The sequence below is a fragment of the Lepidochelys kempii genome, chromosome 5, assembly GCF_965140285.1.
Source record: "Lepidochelys kempii isolate rLepKem1 chromosome 5, rLepKem1.hap1, whole genome shotgun sequence".
In the NCBI taxonomy this organism is placed as follows: domain Eukaryota; kingdom Metazoa; phylum Chordata; order Testudines; family Cheloniidae; genus Lepidochelys; species Lepidochelys kempii.
The window spans coordinates 16,244,010-16,269,047 of NC_136384.1; the positions used below are offsets into that span (position 1 = coordinate 16,244,010).

Genomic DNA, 25,038 nt, shown 5'->3' on the forward strand with positions numbered 1-25,038 from the left:
TTCCTCCTACCCCCATCTCCATGATAAAGAACTAGAAAGAGACCCAGCGTTGGTCACATACACTGGGTCACCACACAGAGACATTTTAACAGCTTATAGTCACTACCGTCCTGCGACAGATTTTTTAAACCGGTGACCTACACATAAAAAGTTGCCTGAACTAGTCAATCCCAATTATTATTTTTTTTAATTGACTATATTTAATAATTACATAAAATCTAGTTAGAACAGCTATATTTTCCTATTCCTGGATCTCACTTCTGAGACTGAGACAAGTCCTGTACATAGACAGGATGACAGAAAGCCCCATCTACAAAATAGAGGGAGGATCCCAACCCTGAAGAATCCCACCCTAAATTGGTGCTATTTGCTAATGCTAGAAACAAATGCACACAGATTGCTCAAAGTAGAATAAAAATCTATGTAACTTCTGTTGGGCCAGCTTTACCTCCATGATTGGACTGGATGCAAGGACCTTCTCTTCAATGTTGGTCTCACTGGCAGAGCCACCAACGGATGCGAAGAAGCGCATGGCATATTTGGCGGAGACTGTCTTTCCGGCACCGGATTCTCCACTTACGATAATGGACTGGTTCTTCTCATCCCTGTGTGTCAGAGGAGAAAGGCTTTTTATACACTCATCTGCTTGTAAAGCTCTGGGTTGTCTCTCCCACCTCCAATGGCTCTTGCTTTGTGTTTCTGCATCCTCGTATGCAGCTCAGTTTGTTTTCAGTTTCCCTTACGTGCATAGATTCTAGGATGAATGAAGTATTCATGCTATTGAAAAAAGCATTACCAATACAGTGTCAGAACGATACATTTCCCAACTGGAAACTTTAAAAACAGAATTATTTTAATCTTATCACCCACTGCTACAATTACAAAGCACCACTGCCTCCTACTGCAGGGAACCAGCATCCTGGCATTCACCCCACAGCACTACAGTTCTCCAATCACGATAATCCTGCTGTTTAAGATTCCTCCTATCATCACTCAACAGGATTTTGCTGGATATCAGCCACAGACTATTGTGCTCTTGGTCTCTCCCACCCTTCATTCCTTTTAAAAACAGAAACTGATGTTTCATCTCAGCATTCCAACCAACAGAGAACTGGACCCACAGCAAGTACGTTAATATGCCCTTTAATAGTGGAACTCACTGCTGTAGGACACTACTGAGATACAACTTAGTACCTTAAAAAAAAAAGGGATTAAACATTATGTCGTAGACTCCTGTTGATTCAAAACCCTACTATCCGAGCCTCTGCATTATCTGAATCAGCCCCCTTGTCCCTCAGCATGAGATATGTGCTGCAGAGGGACAAGGAAAGGGTTTGGATAAGAGAGCAGAGATCCCTGTCTGGAACTGTGAAGAGGAGGAGGAGAAGCCTTCAGAGGCAGGTGAGGCCACCCTGCTTCTGAATGGCTCCTGCAGAGCCCCTTGCAGCCCCACTGTCACTGTGGGGAAGGAGCGCGCCTGTGACAGCATGGCTGTGGAGGGCTGACACAGGGCTGGTGAAACTTGATCCCTGCAGGAACAGCAGAAGAGTCCTGGCTGGGGCTCTCTGGTCTGCCCTGTCAGGACCACAGCCTCCCTACCCTCCATCCCTCGCACCAGCAGGGATTGAGGGTCACCAGCTCTAGAGCAGCAGAAGGAAATTTTACCACCATTATAAAAGGTGTATAAATAACAGAAAATATAAATGGAAGAGACCTGTTAGAAGATCTAGTCCACTCCACTGCCAGTGCAAGATATAGTGCCCGGGAAAAGGTCATACTCTGATATCAAACTGGTAACAGTCACTGCTATTTAAACCAAACGGCAGAGAGAAGACATCACATGACACTGCAAGCCCAGCGTCTGAAGGATTCCTTCATTTCAAGGAGAGGGTCTAATCCTGCCACCCTTACTATGATCTCAAAAATTAACACGACTGTTCATGGAATGAAGTGCTACTCATAGGGTTGCCAGGCGTCGAATTTTTTACTGTAATGCCCAGTTGAAAAGGGACCCTGGCAGCTCCAGTCAGCACCGCTGCCCACGCCATTAAAAGTCTGGTTGGTGGTACAGTGGGGCTACGGCAGGCTCCCTGCCTGCCCTGATTCTGTTCAGCTTCCGGAAGTGGCCAGCATGTCCCTGTGGCCCATAGGAGCAGGGGCGATCAGGGAGGCTCCACTTGCTGCCCGCACCCACAGGCGCCGGCTCCACAGTTCCCATTGGCCAGGAACCACGGTCAATGAGAACTGCAGGGGTGGCATGGCAGTGCACACCGCGCAGAGCCGCCTGGCTGCCCATGCGTCTAGGAGCCGGACATGCCAGCCATTTCTGGGAGCTGTGCAGGGCCAGGGCAGGGAGCCTGCCTTAGGCCCGCTGTACTACCAGGTGGGAGTCGACGGAGGTGGGAGCTGAAGAAGGTAAGAGTCACCCCACTGGAGCCCAGAACTCCACCCGCACCTGCCCCAGGTTGGAACCTCTTCCTGGATCACGCACCCCACCCCTCCTCCTGTACCCCAACCCCCTGCCCCAGCCCTGAGCCCCCTCCCACACCCAAACTCCTTCCCAGAGCCCACACCCCACTCAACCCCTCCCGCAACTCAACCCCCTGCCCCAGCCCTGGGCCCCCTCTTCTACCCAAACCCATCATCCCTGGCCCCACCCCACAACCCACACCCCCAGCTGGAGCCCGCACCCCCTCCCACACTCCACCACCTGCCCCAGCCTTGAGCCCGCTCCTGCACTCCAAACCCCTCAGCTCCAGCCTGGAGTCCCTGCCTACACCCCAAACCCCTCATCCCTGGCCCCACCCCAGAGCCCACACCCTCCTGCAGCCCTGCCCCAGCTCAGAGCCCACTCCTGCACCAGCCCAGTGAGAGTGAGTGAGGGTGGGGGACTGTGAGCAACAGAGGAAGAGGGAATGGAGTGCGTGGGGGGTGGGGCCTTGGTGAAGGGACGAGGCAGGGAGTGAGGAGGGTGTTTGGATTAGTGACATTAAAAAGTTGGCAACTGTAGCTACTCAGCTCACATAAGACTGATAGAATCAGGTGAAATCCTGGCCCCACTGGGAGTTTTGCCATTGGATGTCAACAATGGGGCCAGGATTTCAGCATCATAAGCCTAGAAACATCCATGCTATTTCGGGAAGCCATGGGCACATTACATGCCAAAGGTTTTGTAGAACATTAAATTTACTACATAGTAAACAGCAAATACTCTCACCTGACTTTCAGGCTAAATTTCTATTCAGTGCAAAATACAAAAACCAACCAAACAACCCACCCTACGTTAATGCAACGTTCAGGTAACTTAGTCAAGCATTCAGCCATCAGGCAATGCCTAAGTAATATTTGCATACATGGCTTTAACTACATCCCCTTTGTGTGCATGCATTTCCCTTTGGAAGAAGATTCTTACTCCAAATTTACACCAGTGTAACCAGGATCAGAATCTGGGACACAATCCTTTCATCCACGATTACATAACATTACAGCAATATTACTGGTTTCAGAATAGCAGCCGTGTTAGTCTGTATCCGCAAAAAGAAAAGGAAGACTTGTGACACCTTAGAGACTAACTAATAAATTCGTTAGTCTCTAAGGTGCCACAAGCAATATTACTATACATTAGTAGGTCTCACCACTTTCCTGGTAAAAGGGCATATTCTTTACTTTTCCTGAATTCAGAGAAGCTGGATGGAATTTGATAAAAAATATCTTTGAACAGAGACCAAGCATAGAAAATTTCAGCACAAAAAGCAACTTTCAGAAAGAGTGAGCCCCGGGAAAACAGAGAGGCTGTAATGGAAACTATTTTGCAACTAACTCTAGCGGCTACTACCAGACACCACTATACTTTCGAGAGAGGAATCCCAAAATACTCTTTATCCAGCTACCTGGGCAGCCTGATCAGATTGCATAAAGAACATTAGCCAGTGTGGATTCCAGGTGACAGCTCCACGGTCTCCATTTATGGGACAGTTAATTAAGCAGGGTGAAGTACAGTGCTTGGAAAGATAGGAGTGATCTCACCCAAGCAGCAAACAGTTCAGAGAGAATCTGTCCCAATGCGTTCCCAAGGACGGAACAGGTCACATAGCTAGATTATGAATTGCTAGTGCATAGCTGTCTGCTCTCCAGACTTCTTGCTGAGTTAACACCAAGCCGTCCTGTAAATATGAATGGCTCACAAGGACAGGATGAGGCTCTATTAGACAACATATTGACCTCTCACTTCTGTACTCCCTAGTATGATGCACTGTGAAATAAGCTATAGGAAGCACTGACTTGAGAGGAGGCCACAAAGTAACAGCAGTACCACATTAAACACCTAATAAAAGGAACTGGTAACTATTGCTAGCTCCAGGCACAGAGAAGAGGTACCCAATATGACAAGCAGCACTGTTCAGTTGAAGGCCATAATAGTTGTACCCCCGGAGCAGATTGAGGAAGTGATTTAAGGCCGCTAAAAAGGGAAGCACTGCAGTTAAACTGGTGAAAAGATCCGTGAGGGTTGTTTTGCTAATCTTGCTAAAGAACTATTTGCTGGGTTTCCTGTGGAAAGTAATTTTCCACATACAGCATGAAATCAATAGGACCACCACCTATATGTGGAAAGAAAGAAGTGTATTCTCATATGCAAAAGGGAAAGACAGAAAGCAAAAGGCTCTGGAATTTGCCCCAAAGTGCAGATGAACAGATTATCCCTTGCTGGGTGAGGGAGAAGAAATGAAAGAAAGAGGTCACATACATAATACATCAATCTGCACTGCTTCTCCTGGATTTTTTCCTTCCTAATGGAAAAGTGTCTCCCTCTGCCAATAAATTCATAAAGTAAAGACAGACAAGAATGACGCATAGACTAAGGCCAGAAGGGGACAATCATGATCTAGTCTGATGTCTGCACATTGCAGGCCACTGAACCTCACCCTTCTACTCCTGTAATAGACCCCTAACCTCTGGCTGAGTTACTGAAGTGCTCAAATCACGATTTAAAAAGACTTCAAGTTACAGAGAATCCACCATTAACTCTAGTTTAAACCTGCAAGTGACCCATGGCTCCATGCTGCAGCGGAAGGCGAAAAAACCCTAGGTCTCTGCCAATCTGACCCAGGGGAAAATTCCTTCCCAACCCCAAATATGGTGATCAGTTAGACCTTGAGCACGTGGGCAAGATGCACCAGCCATCTGGGAAAGAATTCTCTGTAGTAACTCAGAGCCTTCCCCATCTAGTGTCCCATCGCTGACCTTTGGAGATATTTACTACTAGCAGTCGCAGATCAGTCCTGATACTGGCTCAGGAAAATCAGGCCACATCAGCTCAGTGGAACATATACAGATGATGTAAAAATCATGTTCAAACAGCCTGATCAAGGATAAACAATAATTTAACATAAGAGGATGAATGCAGCTGACAATCCCCATGCCATTCTAAATATCTTGTTGCACCCATAATGACTGTCACGTAAGACATGGTGCACCTTTTCTTCCACTGCATATTTTACTGTACTCATTTTGCAAACAAACAATCTCTAATATGATCCTAGGCCATATATTTTATGATGCTAAGTTCTTAGCTATTAATGCGTGTACCTTCTGTTCTGGGCACAGCCCTCATCAAGGACAGGAGACAGTAGAGTACTTCACAACCAGAAGTAGGTGGGAGGGAGAACCCAACAGCTTTCCTTTCCCTACAAGAAAAGCTCCTGCTAATATGGATTTAAGTTAATCAGGATTATAGCAATAGTTGGGGCACCTATTGGACTGTGGAAAAATAAAAGAATCATTGATCAATAAAGTGTGCTATCTAAATTCTTTACCAGCTCTTTGGCAGCATCTGGACTATGCTGTTTAGCTCACAGACTGCTTCCCCGCTGCCATGCAGCTTGCATAGTTCTGTACCAATGCAAAGTGGAGGTGGAATGCCACCATTCAGATCTGGCTGCATTCTACACTTGCTTTGTACAGGTGTCAATGACTTCACAAGGCAGCAGAGAATCACGTTCGATCTCTTTTAACCCTTCTCTTTTCCTTGTTCTTGCTCCTGATCCAGCACTGGCCTCTTCTGTCCTGCCACTGATGGGGCAAGAGCCTTCTCCTCTTGCCATGTGCCAAGATCTCTGTATTTCTCTGCCTCAGGGACTCTTCATCCCTTCTCAGATCACAGCTGAACGCATCTTCTCACCTATTCCTCTTAATCTTTCCTCGTTATTTTTACAATGCTTCTATGGTATTATAAGGCATTTGGGGGTACAGTTTGCAGGAAAGATGGTGCACAAAAGTTGTATTATCTCCCACAAAGTTTTGATTTTCTGATACAGTTACAGTTCCCCATCTCCCCTCAAATTAAAAAACGTGCCTTATACAGAGTGAAGCTTTGACAAAAAGTCTAAAGCCATAGAAAAGGAAATTACCACCAGCACAGTCTTTGAGAGCCAATTAAGCACGACTTGTAAAATCCAAGTTATAAGGCTACGACCACCAGCAAGACATATCAGAATCTCAGGGCAGGGACACTTTCTGTGTTTGTATCCTGTGCAATCCTGAGCACATCCTTGCCACTTAAATATTTTTCAGTGGGCTGCATCTGTCAAGGGATTACCACCACTCCTCTCCTTTCCCTGCAATATTCCAGGCTGAACTGAGCATTTTTCTACTGTAGACAGTTGGGTCACTGCTGCTGCTGCCGCCTTCTTCTGAGAATTTTGTAATCGCAAAATAGCAGGTTAACGACCGTACACTTAAAAAGTCAAAGAAATAAACAACTAAATGGGTGTGTGTATATATGTATTTTATAGCAGTTAAAATATTTTGAGGATAAAAAGTTCTCACACACACACATATATTACTACTCTGACACTTTAAATCAGATGTTAGAGATGGAAGGCACCACCTTACCAACAAAGATTTTTTCCTTTGGTATTTTTTCTAATGTTTTGTCTAGTCTAGTTTTAAATGTCCCACCTAATGGGGGATTCCATCAATTATTCTTTCAGGAATTTGTTCCTCAAGCTCTGGATCCAGGCCATATCAATGGGATTCAGATTTGATTATGAATTAGCCATTTCGGTAATATTTTGAGTTCTGTTTGCTATTTCTCCTGTCTTTTCTGTTTAAATGTATTGTTGTTCACCCACACATACTGATCCCAGTGGATTACAGTGTGATAAAGGAAGGAGCAAACACCATTTGCTGCTAATACAATCAGCTTCGCAGGTCACATTTTTCTGAAGTTTCACAAAGATTTGCGTTAACTACTGACCCATTCCTGTTCAGAATGAGTCAGCTAGGTTCTCCAGGCCTGTTGAGGTTTTCTGCCCTTTTTCTATTTGAAATACTAGCTACAGTACTAAAAACAATTGTGAGATCACCTGGATCAAATGGTTCTTATCTTTCTAGTTAAACTCTGGATTACACAAGAATGATCAAAGTGATAGTTTCTACAAAAGAAAATGCCTTCTCTCTAAAATTCAGTCAATATTTTCCAATGAACTGATTTTTGTTTTCCTCTGTGGCAGCAATCACTTGTCTGACACATCAGATGGTACATCCCCCCTTCCCAAAGACTGATTCTTGATGAAAAGACACTACTTTGAAATGCAGACAATTCTTTGCACCTAAAACAGGAAAAGAATACCCATGCCACAGGGTATAAGGGAATCAACAGCTGGGGTCGGGAGGAAAAAGGATCTAGGCATCACTGTGGACAGTTTGGTGGGAAAAATACCTGCTCAAGGATTAGAAAAGGGAGAGGGGGAAAGGAAATAAATGTGTGGTTGTATTCAGACCATAATAGGTAAAGCATTCTGAAAATATATATGCCTGACTTGAAGCTGGGGTTGAAATTCCTAGCTTGAGAAGACATACACGTCTAGCTCTGATCAAACTAATGTGCTCAAAATAGAGCACAGTCAGAGTGACAAGTCACCCCGAGTATACACCTAGTGTCTCAGACAGGTATATACTTGGGGTGGCGAGCCCCTCCCACCACCACCCCTACACTCTATTGGGTGACTGAGCTAGCACCGGCATGTCTCCTCAAACTGGGAATTACACACCCAACTCCAAGTGTAGACATGCCCCCAGTGATTTGCTCAAAGTTACAGATGAAGTTTGTGCCAGAGTAGGGAATTGAACCCATGTCCTAATATAGTGCCCTAACCACTGAACCATCAACCTAGGGCAGGCACTGGCAGAGCAAGCTTTCCCCTCTGCACACCCCCATTGATACCTCTCAATATTATTCTTCTGCAGAAAAAGACCTGGAGATTACAGCGGATGAGAAGCTGGACATGAGTCAGCAGTGTGCCCTTGTTGCCAAGAAGGCTAACGGCATATTGGGCTGAATTAGTAGGAGCATTACCATTAGATCGAGGTAAGTGATTATTCCCCTCTCTTCAGCACTGGTGAGGCCACATCTGGAGTATTACGTCCAGTTTTGGGCCGCCCCACCACAGAAAGGATGTAGACAAATTGGAGAGTCCAGCAGAGGACAATGAAAATTATTAGGGGGGCTGGGGCACATGACTTACAAAGAGAGGCGGAGGGAACTGGGCTTAGTCAGTCTGCAGAAGAGAAGAGTGAGGGGAGATTTGATAGCAGCCTTCAACTACCTGCAGGGGGGTTCCAAAGAGGATGGAGCTAGGCTGTTCTCAGTGGTGGCAGATGACAGAACAAGAAGCAATGGTCTCAAGTTGCAGTGGGGGAGGTCTAGGTTGGATATTAGGAAAGACTATTTCACTAGGAGGGTGATGAAGCACTGGAATGGGTTACCTAGGGAGGTGGTGGAATCTCCATCCTTAGAGGTTTTTAAGGCCCAGCTTGACAAAACCCTGGCTGGGATGATTTAGTTGGGGTTGTGTGATGTTCCCCTCTGGTGTTGTCTGGACCAGTGATCTACTAGGTCACTCCAATCCTTGACTCTGGGAGCCAGCCTTACCCTGCTCTGCTGTGAGAACCCCCACTCCTGGGCTGTTCACGCACAGCCTCTGGCATGTAAGCTGCTCCCAGCTACTTGCAACTGAATGACACTAGCCAATATCTCTGGTCCCAGACACTAACCTAGGAACCTCCATCTTGCAGTGTCCAATTATGCCCCCTGGACGCTGCAAGCTTATATGAGTTTGTCAATTTAACAAAGAAATTGACATGTACGAGGCTGGTTATCCTAAGGGGAGTCTCTGACATGGTTCAAACCAAATGCACTGCTTCAGGTAGAACAAACAAACATTTATTAATTATTAAGATATGTTTTGACTTAGAATCACTTAAAATCTAAGTCAGATTTGGTCAAATGAAAGAAAAGCAAAATGCATTCTAAGCTGATCTTAACACTTTCATTGCCCTTACAAACTTATATGCTTCTCACCACAGGCTGGCTGGTTGCCCTTCAGCCAGGCTCTCCCCTTTGATCAGCGCTTCAGCCACTTGGTGTGGTGTCTGGAGATGTAGGTGGAAGAGAGAAGAAGAGCATGGCAAATGTCTCTTCGTTTCCTCCCGCATGGCCTTGCCCCCACTCTTTCCCTTTAGAGTCAGGTAAGCATTATTGAGTCTCTCCAAGCATATGCTCAAATAAATTTGTTAGTCTCTAAGGTGCCACAAGTACTCCTTTTCTTTCTCCAAGCAAGGTTGAGCAATTCCCCTGGTGTGGCCTCATGCAGGTGAGTCATTGCACTGTAGCTCCCTTGCTGGACAATGGCTGTGATGGGTTGTTTGACACCCTGCCCGGGCGTTGGTTACCTTCCTTGCTGTTGCCTCTGTGAAGCTAATATCTGGATGATTCCCGCAACTTACAGCGTGTTTGAGTGACAACCATACAACACAATTCTCAACTTCATATGCATTACTGATATACGTATATAGATAGAGAAATGACTTTCAGCAGATCATAACCTTTTCACTGATACATATAAAGCATGCCTTATGAGGTAAGACCACAATTATATGTAAATGAGGAATATGGGCATTACAGCACTCTCCCCCAAGGTATAGAATATCACAGGTTGGTCCTGCTTTGAGCAGGGAATTGGACTAGATGATCTCCTGAGGTGAGGTCTCTTCCAACCCCAATCTTTTATTATTCTATTTCCGATGGATTGCCTTTATTGGGAATAGGCAAGATCAATCTTTTTATCTGCTTAAACTGCTAGCCAGAAGAGCTGGGTTCAAGCCACACACCCCAAATATGGGTGTTTAGGATCTCAAATTTTGGCGTTTAGGATCTCAAATTTTGGCTCAGCCCATTATAAAAAGAGAGGGATCATTTGAAAAATGGTCAAACCAAACCAAACCCTCAGATATGATCTCTACTAGCAAGGTTGCTAGTTGTGATGGTCTTAATTTTTGTTTCCAGTAGGAACTGGACCAGGTAATGGCCTCCTCACAGGTAGATCATCAAACAGCCATTGGATAGTAACAGCTTTTTACTTGCTAATGACAGGGGTGCAACTAGAATCGCTGATCTAGAGGTGAAAAGTTCCCTACCCCCAAAGCCAGTTCCTTTATATGTTCAATTCATCACTACAGTGCACGGAAAGGTTAATGTCAAAGGTTAACGGAACTTCTTTGTATTCTTCTTCTATCGGTATGATTATTTCAGTGAAGCACGGGGCAACAGTCATTGGTTCTGCAGCCATTAATGCAGAGGTTTTTTTTAATCTATGTTTAAGCTGTAAATTTCTATGGTACATTATGAAAAGAGGACTGTAAATCCAAAGGATGCAGATAAATGCTTGCTCTGTTTAACCAGAGTTTCACTTTATCCTGTTTAATAAATGCCCTCTTAGAGTTCTAAGATCTTTTTATATACTGCTTAAGTGGGGCACAATACAGGTAACCAATTCTGAACTCCCAACTTCCTACCGGCCCTGTTTCTGTATCACATAAACAATGACATCCTCTGCAGGGTTAAAAGTTTATTCTGTCTCCCATGCTGCTCTCTCTTCCTTGGATAAACATGGACATCTGATGACCTGTGTATGATTGAGAAATGGATCAGAACAATTGTCTGAGGGATACGGAAGAGCTCAAGTGGAAGGTAAACCTCTTGCAGCCCCAGGCTCACAGAACTTGGGAGAAGTCACAAGAATAAAAGAATCTGTGCATTTGCTTAAATGTTCTAAAAGTTATGAAACACCTAGAAGTCTGCAAAATTATGTTTCTTCTTCTGAAAGGTTGGCCAAAAGCCAGAAACTCTGGGATCTGTACAGACATCTTGAATGGGCGATTCTCCGCGATAAGGCACAACAGTCACAACTTGAACCCACAGAATTTCATTTGGTTGCTTTCCTTTCAATTAAGTGGAAATTGAATCCTTTATTTTTCCCAAAAGTTTTATAATTAAACAGTCACATTTATAGCTCTTCGCGTGCACACACCCCACTGGCACACACCCCGCCAAACAACAAGGAGTACAAATACGTACTCTGAGAAAATACCACGGTGTTTTTGAAATCCATCCATCCAGAGCAAATAGGACCTAGGTTTCAAAGGAAAACTATCAACTTCCAAATCAAGGCCAAAGTTCCTTTTTGTTTGTTTGTTGTTATTGGTTGTGGGGTTTTTTTGTTTGGTTGTCTTTGCTGAAGTTGCTAGTAATTGTGGGTGCCTCAATTTTAGGTGCCAAAGCTTACACGGGCCCCATTTTCAGAAAATTCAGAGCACCTACCCACTATTCCTTTAAAGTACTTGGCCCATATATGGTCAATAAAGTCTATCTACATTACACTAATGGCTATTTTGTTTATTAAAAGGGAGCATTCTAAAAATCCATTTTATTTTTCAGTATTTTATGCCATTTGTTTATTTTTCTGCATTTTCAAGGACAATGAGAATTGGTGAAGTCACTTTCCGGTTCTCATTTCTGCAGATTTACACTCAAACACTTCAGTAGCGTGTGTATGTCCTCAACAAACAGCTCCATTGGGTTGTGTTAAAAAAAAAAAAAAACACCCTTATAGAAACGCATCTATTGGCCTTCAGTCTTCTAGAAGCATTTGTTGGGAGCTACAGCACCTGTGAAAAGTCAGGTCATTTCTTTTTAGAAAATCTAAATTGTTTGCCAAGATTTAATCTGGTGTGTCCCTTTAAGGTTTCTCTATCTACCTACCTACCTACCTGGAAGGATGAACAGTTGAGTCAGCCTTGGAAGGAGGAGTCTAGAGACTTGAAGCCAGACAATTCAATCCACTAAGCCATCCCCCTCCAGTTCTAAACTGACGTTGAAAAAAAAAAATAAAAAGCCTTTTTAGCTAATACTAATGCACAATTGCTATAAACACATTTCAGTGTAATTTCCTTTCTCTCTCTCACACACAAAATCCTACACACCAAAGTAGCACAAATAAAATTTCCCATAACTATGCAAGCCCTCATTTCTCCAATGCAGAGTCAAAGATAGCAAGAATTCCATTTCTGAAGTGGTGTAAACAAACTGGAACACAACTTCCCTGATTATTACCATGAGTCATACTCCAGTTCATTCTTGTTGCTGAAAATACACCACATATACTGTAGTCTAAGATCCATTCTTCCCCACCTGGACAGTGTACTTTGGTGACCAGAAGGAGGTAGATCTGGTTTAGTAGTTATAGCGCTTGACTGGGAGCTAGGACTACTGGTTTCCATTTACAGTTCTGACAGAGCTATGGGCAAGTCAATCTGTATGCCTCAGTTTCCCTATCTGTATTATGAAGATAACAATATTTACAGGTATGTATGTCAGGTGGGTGGGAAGGCTTACTGTTTGCATCATTACCCAAATCAAAGCACTCTGATATCCTCATATGAATAGTACACCGTACTATAATTATTTAGACAACAGGCCAAAGGAAGAATGAAAGTAACACATTTTCTCCATTCATTTTTATATCCACCTGTCCAGTGATCTAAATTTCGATAGACATAACAGCAGAAAAATGCTAAAAGATTTCAGTGTCCAAATGTTGTGGTGAAGAAAGTACAACAGAACCTCCGAGTTACGAACACGTTGGGAATGGAGGTTGTTCAGAACTCTGAAATTCTGAACAAAAGATTAGGGTTGTTTTTTTCAAAAGTTTAATACTCACTGACTTATACAGCCTCGAAACTTTAGCATGCAGAAAAAAATGCTGCTTTCCCTTTTTCTCAGTAGTGTATGTTTAGTACAGCACTGAACTGCATTTGCTTTTTGGGGGGAGGGGTCTCTGCTGCTGCCTGGGTGTGTGGTTGACTGATTCATAACTCTGATGTTTGTAACTCGGAGGTTCTACTGTAAAATCCAGGGTTTAAGGAAGTTTAACAAGCGAGGAAAGGATCCCTCACACTCAGCTGCTTGTTCTAAATGGATAGCTGCAGATATTTCTTTAATGCAGAGTAGAGTAATGTTCCCCGTTAGTTTAACAATCTTTAATCTGCTGCAATATAGAGAAAATTCAGCTCATCAATTCTAATGCACCTCCAGGGTTTCTCTAAAAAGGAGGACACAGAGTTCAAGCTATAAACCTACATAATTTCCTCTGATGGCAACTCCATTAAGCATTGGATATGCCTTCTGAGGAAACCCTAATACTGAGAAAACTAGAGAGAGTTTTGACACTTCCTGAATATTTATTTTATATACAATTTTAAAAGTGTAAGTTCTAACTAAAGCTTTCCTCGGTTTTCACTCTGAGACCAGTCCTGGTAGTAGCGTGTAAAAACTCTGGCCTCAAGGATCTCCCCCTGCTGCGATAAACTGACTCAATGGCAGTTCAGCTCTAAAACCAGGCTTTTGATTATAATCAGAGAACAATGAAAGCATTGTTGACAATTTTCAACTCAGGACATTTTCTTTAATAAAATATATGAAGCCAGAACTTTCTGGCCTCTGTAATCTAATAGAAACTAGCCGAGCCACCCCCCAAGATCTCTACAGCTGACAGGAACGGAGACAATCACTCTAAACAAGATAAATGTTTAAAGCCATGTTGTCCTAACAAGGATCCTTCATCCCCACCCTTCTAAGCTGCATCTGTAGATTTAGTATTCCCTGACTGCAAGAACCAGGAGAGTCTAGAACCTCTAGGAGAAGGGAGGGGTAAATTCAAGCCCATGATTCTATCCCTTCCCACCTCCAGCAGTACAGAAAGGCTTGACAAAGCCCTGTCTGGGATGATTTAGTTGGGGATTGCTCCTCCTTTGAGCAGGGAATTGGACTAGATGACCTCCTGAGGTCTCTTCCAACCCTGATATTCTATGAATGCCCATTTCCTCCTTTTCCAGCCCCTTCTCTGGCACAGAACTCAAAGTGTTCATCTACACTGCAATGTAAGATCAGGGTTAGTGGGACTTGAGACAGCCAACCTCTGTAAGGGAACCCTGAGCTTGAGCATTATATTTTATCCTTATGTTAAGTCTTTTCTAACCAGTGCTCGAACCCAGGGCTCTGCCCACCATGCTTGTTATCAGGAACAGCTCACATTGTAAAAGGCTTGATTGCTTCCCTCTCCATTGCAAACCCAGGAGGTTCTCTGACAGTATGTGTGCAGATTGGCACTCAGAACAGAATGGGTTAATGCTGACATCATCTGCTGCTGTTTGCAAAGGAGCGATGGCTTTCGTTTCCAATAGAGTGGATTGTAGATTGCTTGGACAGAGAGGACTAAGGAAGTTGTCCCGTGGAATTGTGGGATACTTCCAGGCAACTTTGGGCCCAAGTCAAGAAGGGCTGTGTCTACACTGAAAAGCAATAGGGCTCAGATCCTCCAGCACTGCAGAGCCCTAGGACCCTGGGTCCGATACCTGGGCTAGTGCATTTGCAGCATAGACACAAGGATGAGGGGGCATGCTTGAGCCTGGGCGCAAGCATGGGCTTACACTGCAGTGTAGACTTGCCCTCAGAGAAGTTATGGCTGAGTCAGTCACAGTGCTGCTGGGAATTCCCACTATAGCGTGGTCCATTCTTGTATTCTCCCAGCTCCTCTAACGGGAGCTGGTTTAGGAAAGCCCAGAATGCAGGCTTTATACATCAATGTGTGCCACTATGCATTTATCCCTGTGAGTAAAATCCTAGCAAAACTAATACACAGCTATGTCAGCAAACCTATGCTAGTGTAGACCTAGCTAGCCACTGTGATCTTGTTTCGTAACAAAACTAACAATATCAGTAAGGTTTTGTTATTACAAAAACAGATGAAACCTGCTCTTTAAGGGACAGCCTTTGAAAAGTCCCCTTTTGGCTGCAGGAACAAGCATCAGCATATTTTTGTGGGGAAATAGGGATGTGTCCTTTGGCCCCCTGTTAAAATTCATTGGAGTAAACAGAAAGAGTATGAAAGAGCAAAATGCTGTTTAAATATACATAAAAATATCACTGGCAATGTCCTATCATGACGCTGTAGATCCACTGGGAGGCTGTACGGCATACACTTTTCTCAGGCATACCTCAAAAGTTTAGAGACTTCCGCATTGCCTGTGTGATCGATACAGGTGTGAACAATACGGATATTGTCACAGGTGGCACAACTGACAGTGATGTCGAGTAGATGAGATAGGAGAAGGGGCAGGGAGCAAGTCCTGTTCATGCAGCATGCAAAGAAAAACAGCTCTTGAATTCAAGCCTTAAATTGCTTTATTTGCCTAATCTTTACCCCCCAAAAAATTTATTTTTTCTGCACACATCAGAAAACCTGGGGGGAGACAGGCATTGCAGAGTTCAGCAGAGATGAAAATCTCAGTCATTTCAATTTACCTTTTCAGACTAGTACATTCCTGGGGTTAAGCCTCCAGGAGTAGCACCCTCTGACAATTGACAGTTGATTTTCAAGCTCCCCACAGACAAGCAGTTGTGTGTAATTTACTGTTATTTCCCTTTGTACTGTGAGCAAGTGTCTCAGTACTCTGTTTATTGATTTTTTTTTAATTGGCACAATGTATGCGTATGAATGCAATGTTCTATGTGGGGCTAAGCAAGCGTAAGGTTGTAAGAATACCCTAGGCACAGCAGCTGTCCCAATCCTTGCAAATGAAGTATTTGATACACCATGTTCATCAGTACAGAGCATGCAGTGTCTTTTTGTCTACCTGGTAAGGAGGACCAACTTGCTCTTGCAAACTCATCTCAACATGGCTTATTCAGTTAGATACTATTGTGACAACCATGTGCCGCATCTGCTGTGCTAACAGTGAGCCGTATGGGCCCTTGTGTATGTAAATCTGCAGAACACCCTGTGGCATTCCGCACCTCAAAGTGGCACCCTGGAACCCCCATATTCACTCTGTCATATAATTATGATATATTTCAGACAAAGAATGCCATGTAAAATATCAGATGAAACCCATTGTTCTGTCCAAATATGTATATTGTTAGTTCCAGGTTGGACCCCTGGTTAGTTCCAGGTTGCCCAGCCCCAGGCCTCACCCCCACTCCACCCCTTCCCCCAAGCTCCCACCCCTGCCCCATCTCTTCCTACCCCCACTCCACCCCTTTCCCCATTGCCCCACCCCCTGCTCCGCCTCTTCCCGCCCCTGCTCCGCCTCTTCCCCAACTCTTTACGCCCTCTCCCTCCCAGCGTCTCCTGCATGCCGTGGAACTGCTGAGCCACTTTTGGTGGGAGGTGCTGGGGGGAGAGAGCGAGCGCGTGGCTGCTGGTGGGTGCTAAACACCTGCGAATTTTTTTCTGTGGGGCTGGAGCACCCATGGAGTCGGCACCTATGAGCCTGGGGATCCCGTCACACACCTATGCTAACAGTTACTCAATTTTGGAGTCATAAAGGGTGTTCCTATTTCAAAAAGGAGAAGCAGGGCAAGCAGGGAGAGGAACAGTAAAGACAGTTTGGCAGAGGTGCCCTATGAAGGGCTATTGTTTGCAACAGCTGCAAGTGGGGGAGTTTTACAAGCTCATCAGAAGCGAAGAAAGTGTAATATCCGCTACAGGGAGAAAAGCTGTAAGAGGCAGCAAGCAAATAAGGCGAAAATGATTAATAGTTGCTGGGGTTTGGTCTTTTCTAAAAGGGAGATCACTAACAGGAGGTTAACATACAAGTTAACAAGCTGGGCCAGAAGTCATAAGGCCAAATTACCAGAGGAGAGACAAGTTGAAGAATACCTTGAATGTACTGAAATCACCACTGCCTAACAAAAGTCACACTGAATTGCAGAAACCACTGGCAGTAGCAGTATCCGAACCACTGAGAACTCATGGAGGGCAAGAAAGGACTGGAACCAAGTGCCTCTTTTTAAAAAAGGAGAGGAAAAAGGAGATGCAGAGAGTCCCACACCAATAAAGTTAAACTGAATGCACAGTAAATTTCTAGATAAATAAATAAAGCTGATTATTAGTGAGATTTTAGAGGAAAAAGCAGCAATAAATAGTAACTCATATGCAACTAGTTTATCAAAGACTAGTTGTGGCAAACAATAGTGACAAATTTATTGGATAAAGGAAATTTAGTGAGTATCAAGATCATCTTGACTTTACCCATGCATTTGACGTAGCTGTACATGCAAACTTACAGGCAAGCTAGAGAACTGTGGCTTAACATGAAGGTGGATACAGAATGGACTGGACATTCAGTTTTGGAATAAGCGAGTGCAATGCTTTTGAAATCAATGGGGTTAACATCAAGGATGAATTGGGACCAGAGAATATTTAACATGAAGGAGGGGGGAGGAGGAAGAGATTTACTGGGAGGGATCTCCAAAGACTCTGGTGAATATTAATAAAAATAGAACAAGATCTGGAAAAAAACAGGCTGATAGCAATAAAAAAAGACTAAATGAGGGTGCACTGAAAGCGGTAATGATCAAAATGCATAATAATACTGCTGAGTAAGGGGTTACTGAATAGGCAGCAATGCCACAGGATAGGGTCTGGGAGAAATAGCAGAAGATAAATTGAATGAGTCAACAATGAAGTCACAAAAATGGGCAGACGATTGAATTGTGTTAATAGGAGTATGACACATAAAACAAAGAAAAATATTCTCTTCTACTCAGTGCTGGTTAGGCCTTTCCAGGAAATGCTGTATTATATTTGGAGGTATGATAAATTTTAAAGAGAGACAGAAAAGAAAGGAAGACACAAAAGACAAATGGAGAGACTTCAGAAGGGGGTTGGCAAATGAGCCAAGCAAAGAGATATGTAGAGATCTGGATGAATTCACTCTGGGGAAAAGATGACTGAGAAAAACAAGACAAGAGTGATCAAAGCCCCACAGGATATTGCAAGAAGACAGGAATCATTATTCATCGAGGACAGAACAAGTAGCATTACGGTTTCAGCTGTAACAAGGAAGATTTCAGACAAGAGTTAAGAAACACTATTAAAGCAGATAAGCAATGGAACAACCTGCCTAAGGAGGCTGGAGACTCAAGGTCAGGACACATCTATCTGGGTTGGTTTAGTGATGAACAAAAAAGCAAATCGCACCACAACAGTGTTGAGGAAAGACAAGGTGAATCAGTAGAGATCCCTTCCAACCTGTAGCCTACGGCAACATACAGGCATTTCACCAACACGTGGACACACAAAGGAGTCCCAGCATCATTGGCCACTTCCAATTTAGTTCTGCTCACAAGCAGCGTTAAATACACCATGAGGCAGAACAATCCTTGAAAGAAATGTCAAAGGGTCCCAGCCAAGTTTTCCTAGTCACCACAGCATGTGAAAGGCTTACATGGAAGGGACCCTGCAGGCCTATCCTTTCCCTCACAGGCCTGCAGGGTCCCTCTGCTCTGCAAGGCTCCCACCTCCCCCTGGCTCCCAAGCTCTGTCGGCTGCCTCGCGCCGAGTCAGACTTCCTCACTTTGGCACAGCAAATTCCTTCCGTGAACTTTTAAACTCCCAGAACACGAGCGGATTTCGTGGGGGAGTTAGCATGGGGAACATACACCCAAATTAGTCAATACAAAACCAGCCTGACTAACTGTACCATGATTGCATTAATTTCTTATGTTATGAATAATGCTGTAAAGGAGGGAGGAGTTCTCCTAATTGAAAAGAGAAAAGGCTAGTACACTGTTGATTAGGAGATGGACTTTGAACTGCAGAATTACCATTCATGCCAGTATAAAACAGCTAAATCAAGTATGTTTAAACATTTTGATTCACTGGTGTACTTGGACATGAGGAGGAGGTTCAGCATATCATTTGTGCCTTGGCTTTGACCGGCCAACTCAAATTCTATAATAAAAATCAAAGAATTCTGAAAGAACACAACAATGTTCACACTTCTATACGCCATGCTCTGTTAACTACTATGAGTTAAATAACTCAACTTGGCTAGTTAGAGAAGAGAAACATTTTTCAGTGAGGTTTCCATCTCAATTCGGTCCAACGTCTACAAACTCAATCATGGGTTTAATGTGATGGAAAAAACCGCAAAGTTAAAAAAAAAAGATCAAATTACATTTAGTAAAAATCCCAGCTAGAGAAAAGTTTGAGTACTGAAAAGATCTGCCTGGGACAAAGATTGGTGCTCTTATTCCACCCCCTCTCATGTCATGATTCATCAACAGGACACTGTTCAGCTCCACTCACTGTCTTCCTAGTAATTTTCAGCTTACCTACTATCTCATTAGCATAGCTTCATAGTTTGCATTCTGAGGCTAGCTCAAACCTACCAATCATGTCTTGATAAGACAGACTATTAGGCTGGGAAGTCAAGCAAGCGGACCATCATTCCATCTGTTACGAATGTCTGGATGGCTAACTTTACATAGAGAAAAAGCTGCAGTTTAATATACAGCCACTAGATCAGTTCAGTCAACTCCTGCACTAACAGACACAGGCCCAAACAAACCCACTGCTTTGCCACTAACCCTAAGCCATGCTATTTATGATAGCCGGAATGAGATTACAAATACAGGGCACCCTCTTTAGCTGTGCCATCATTATAGGAAATGTGATATTATCCTCTTGGCCTCCAACTTGAAGAAAGCAAAGACAAAAGAGCGCACAAATATCCTGAACCCAAGTTCTCCTGAACCTAATCATCTCAGTATGATTTTTCTCCTTCAACTTTACAGTGACTGAGGTAAAAATAAATAAATAAAGACACTGAAGAATCTTGGGATTCATTAAAAACAGATTCATTTAACGTTATTCAGGGGGCCACCCGAGATCGCCTATACAACCTTCATTGAAAGGATCAGCTTTAAGCATAGCTGCTCAGCACCGGAAATGCAGACTTGCCAATGAGGTCTTGATTCTGCCCCCATCACCACGTACTCTCTGCTGATAAAAATTCACCCGTGCCAACCCTCAGCACAGGAATAAATTTCACCCCAGGTACAGAACAATACCTATCCAAGGCACAGAGAGGCTTAATTGAGAAGGCTGAACTCGGATTAATGAATGCCAGTGTCAGCACCGACAGCGCCTCTCCTGTGTGGCCTTGAGCAAGTCACTCTCCGCTCGCTCGCTCTCTCTGTCAGACAGACAGCATTAAAAAGATAATGCCTCCCCTATCACACAAGGTTGTTGCGGGGATACAGTAGCCCTAATACTGCATTTGTAAAGAAGCAGCAGGAGTAGATAAAGCGTTTTGAAGAGGAGACGTGCGTAGTACCATTATCTGTACTTAAGTACAACCCACAAAGCCTGGGCTGGGGATGCCACACAGCTAAAACTGGCCATCAGATAGATTAAGAGACTTCATTGCAGGAGGGTATGGAAGAAACGGTAGCAGGGACATAAGTGATACGCTTCCCTATGTTACTTAAGAACACAGAACCACCATACTGGGTCAGACCAATGGTCCATCTAGCCCAGCATCCCATCCTCTGACAGCAGCCAATGCCAGCTGCTTCAAAGGGAATGAACAAAACAGGGCAATCATCAGGTGATCCATCCCTTGTCACCCATTCCCAGTTTCTAGCAAACAGAGGCGAAGGTCATTGCAACGGCACATGGGAAATCCACAAAGCAATGCTTTTTCCGACAATACCATTTAATCAAGTGCATGCTTAATGCACTTTGCACCATGATTGTACCAGAGTGCTCTAGGACTCTAGCCAGCTCTAGTTATTGGATTCCTAGATGGCACTGAAGCCAGGATGCTTACAATAGCAACCCACTCATTCATAACCATTGGCTATAATAAGTGGCCGTGATGAGGGAAGAGAAATTGTTAAGTACAACAAAACGTTTAAAGAAAACATAGTCCAAACAGCAGCATACAGGTATGCGTATGTGTTTATTTATACACATTCCCATTTTAAGCTAACAGCCCCTTTGCATCAATAAAACGTTTCCCACATTTGTCAAGATGAATAAAAACAATGCTTCATTATAGAGCGAATGTCTTTGTTTAATGATGATTAGTAACATTTCTTCTTGAAGAGACTCCGAAGCCATGAATCATTTACACGCATTTGAGTGGAATAATTAGAACCTAGAGCAATCATGCTGCTAGCGGTTTTTTAAATGTGCATTTTGCTTTTAAACCTCCCTCTGCAAACTTTTTAAAATCCATACTTGTTTTAGCATTTGACCAATTATATCAAAACACACTTTTGGCAAATGAACTAAATGCTGAAAAGGCACCAAACGCAATAATGCCATCCGACCTGCAAAAAATTATGTTCATGATAAACTGTAAGAGTTCCAAAATCATGATAATTCTGAACAAATTATGAAACAGGTTCTGTCAATTCACAAGTTAATACTTTGTGATGCAATTGTCAAAAAGCAGAAATATTTACCAATGTGATCACAAGAATGACAAATACTGTGCATTTACCTAGAGCCTCCTGCCCAAACACCTTGATAACATTCATGTATTAACCCACATACCACCTGTATTGTAGGTAAGTATTACCTTTGCTTTTAAAGTCCCCTTTGCTTTTTACAGGCAAACAGAGAGACACACTTATCCACAGGAAGTCCATGGCAGAGTGGGCAATAGAAGACGTATTTTTGACTTCCTGCTGTGTTTTAGCTACAAGAACACTACTTCTTATCCTGAGATTTATTCTCTAGTACGATCACCTAGTTTACAATTGCTGGCATCCTCCAATCTGAGGAAAACTGAGCACAAAACAGTGTTATGGTATATAGACAACTCCTTCCCTTCTGAAGGAGTGTAGGGACAGCAAATCTGACAACCAGATTAAGAGAAAAGTCACCACCTCTCTATTATACAGAAAACACAAGCTGCAATTCTGAGAGTGAATGCTGTTTTCAGAGGCATGTTGATCTCGCCTACCCTCCTGAGGGCGTTGTGGGGATTAGTGTTTATAAAGTGCTTTGAAGACGAAAATTGCTACGCAAGTACAAAATAGAATGCTGCTTAGCACATCCTCCGTGGGGGCAGAAGGTTCAATGGAATCTCTCCCACTTTCTTCACTCCCTATCTCAAAGTTTCCAAATCGCAAGGACACAGGCGCAGCTCTCTCCACAGCACACATCCCTGCTCCTGCTTCAGTCAGCCGAAAGGTAGAGAGAGGGAGCTATGCTACAGTGAGCACTCCCTCCTCCCCTAAAGGGCTGGGCATGCTGCCTTCTGTCCCAAAGCCCTCAAGGCAGAGGTCAGAAGCCAAACTCTGATCCACTGTGTGGCAGTAGTGCACTGCCCATTGTCACTGAAATGACCAGCCCAGCTGTGGGTTGTAGGACAGCTTTTTACAGCACAGTAAATGCTGGTCTCCAACAGCAGGTCCCTTTATGCGAGAGGAGAGGCCAGTCCCCACTCTATTACATATGAAATACTTAAAGCTTGAGACTTTCTAAGACTGAAATTTAATAGTATCTGCACTGGAGGATGTTGCTTGCATCTCTTTCACATGAAAGTATCCCAAAAGGATTCATAGCCAAATGCAGCAGATTAGACTGACGGATATTTCAAGCCTGACCAGTCATTCATCTGTGTGGGCAGCAGGGGTGAAAGTAACTTAAAAGTCTTACCGGTGCGGGGGCCTGGCTCCAGGGCCTCGGGAGGAAGAAGCGGGGCTGGAGACCAGCCTCCCTCAGCCAGCCTTTCCACACTGCCTGGCCTATGTTGCCTGGGGCTCTGGCAGTGATTTAAAGGGGCTGGGGCTCCAGCCGCTGCAGCGGGCGCCAGGAGCCCCAGCCCCTTTTAAATCGCTGTGCCCCAGGGCAGCTGCCCTCTTTTCCCCACCCACCCCCTCTCGGTGGCCCTGGTGGGGCAAAAGGGGCAGCAGCGCTTTAACCTCGGCTGTGTACGGGCCTGTACTGGTGGCCACTTCTTACAAGTACGCTGTACCGGCCCACTTTCACCTCTGGTGGGCAGGTAAAGGTGATCACGTAGGCAACACGTGAATTCTTAGCATTACTCCACTCTAATCCATGCAGTGTCTCAGAAAACCTTATAAATCTCAGTGAAAACTACTAAAATTAACATCTAAGGAGGCTTGCTACCTGCTGCATCCTTTCATGGGTTTGGAATGTACTAGCAATTGTAAAGGCTAGATTTTCTGAAAGCATCAAAGTTTAGCTTACAATTGATGAGCTCAGCCTTGAAGAGTCAGAATTAGAACCACCTAGTGTCCCATGTTAAGAGCACGTTCACTTTCACATACCTGGCTTCCAAAGGACTTGTCCACATTAAAAAGTCTGCAGCGGCACAGAGAAGATGCTACCTACACCGACGGGAGGGCTTCTTCCATCGGTACAGGTAATCCACCTCCCAGAGAGGCGGTAGCTATGTTGGCAGGAGAAGCCCTCCCATCAACATAGCGCTGTCAACACCAGGAGTTAGGTCTGTATAACTGCATCACCCAGGGGTGTGAACCTTCCATACCCCTGAGCGACACAGTCATACCGTTGCTAGTACAGACCAAGCCTATGTGCTCTTGGCCAGATTGTGACCTCAGTTACATTGGTGTAAACCTGGACTAATGCCATTGAATCTACATCTTAGTTTTTCTATAGCATCCAGAACTATGACATGCCCCAATTCATCAAAACACTGAAGCACGTGCCTAGTTACCCTTCTTAGTTGGGACCCAAGTGCTGCAACCAATGGAATTAATCTGGCGTAACTGAGTTCAGAATCCTGGGACCCCTTTCCAGCTAAACGCTCTAAGTGCAAATCTGACCATAAGTGTAGTCACCAAATGCAGGAACTCTGTACAGCTGCTCTATCTTGAAAATAGCATTGGAATTACACCTAATATCTGTGCATTAACATAATTTGACAGTTTCCTGGAACACCCATAACCTGCTTTATGCAACTGTAGTTGGGTACAGACTAAGTCATGGTGCAGAACCAGCAGCTGAGCATTCTGTGCCTGTGTATGTTCTTATGAGCCCTCCAGCAAGTACACACAAAGGGAGTCCAAGTGCAGTAAATTTACACCCTATGGAAAAGCCTAACTCTAAATGCTGTACTTGAGATGTATTCAGGATCCCTCACATTCAGATGCATTGTCCACTGGAAGAGAACAAACCAGTCTCTTCCTCTGATAAAGCAGAATTTAATTTCTTTTGACTAACGACGTTTTATGCTGCTTGTTCTCACTGCTACATGAGGATAAATCAATTTAGCCAAATCTCCTCTCTTGTAAAAATTAAAAAGGCACATTTATACAGTCCCATGCTTGGTGAGTCTAGCAGAGCTGGACCTTGCAAAGGAAATTAAAACCAACAGTAAAGGTTCCATAGCCATATAAATAAAATGAAAACGAGGAAAGAAGTGGGACTACTAAGCACTGAGGTTTGGGTGGAGATTAAAGATCATCTAGTCATTGCACAACACCCAAACTAATACTTTCCTCTGTTTTTAATAATGGTAATGAGGAGGTATGGGGTAGCGACAGGGGGCTAATGCAAATGAGAATATGGAAGTGGAAATTACTACAGTACTAAGGTGGAAGTGAAACTCAAAAAGCTTAATGGGACCAAATCAGAGGGGCCCAGCTGATCTCCACCAATAGCAAGGATTTTTAATGAATCTGTAAACTCCGGGGTTATACTCTACAACTGGAGAATTTCTAGTATACTCCCTATTTTTAAGAAACGGAGGGAAAGTGATACAGGAAACTGCAGGCACATTAGTTTGACCTCAACTGTACACAAGGTCTGGGAAATTTTTTTGAAAGAGAAAGTCGTTAAGGACTTAGAGGTA

General features: G+C 43.9%; 1 protein-coding gene across 5 annotated transcripts in view; it reads right to left on the bottom strand.

The window, feature by feature from the left end:
• The window catches only part of MYO5B (myosin VB), a 374,454-nt gene that overhangs the window by 188,824 nt on the left and 160,592 nt on the right, over positions 1-25,038 (bottom strand). For all 5 annotated transcript variants that reach the window (XM_078852710.1, XM_078852708.1, XM_078852707.1 and 2 more), the window contains exon 5: positions 449-605. In XM_078852710.1, coding sequence (XP_078708836.1) covers positions 449-605 — 157 coding nt within the window. The remainder of the gene's footprint in view (positions 1-448; positions 606-25,038) is intronic.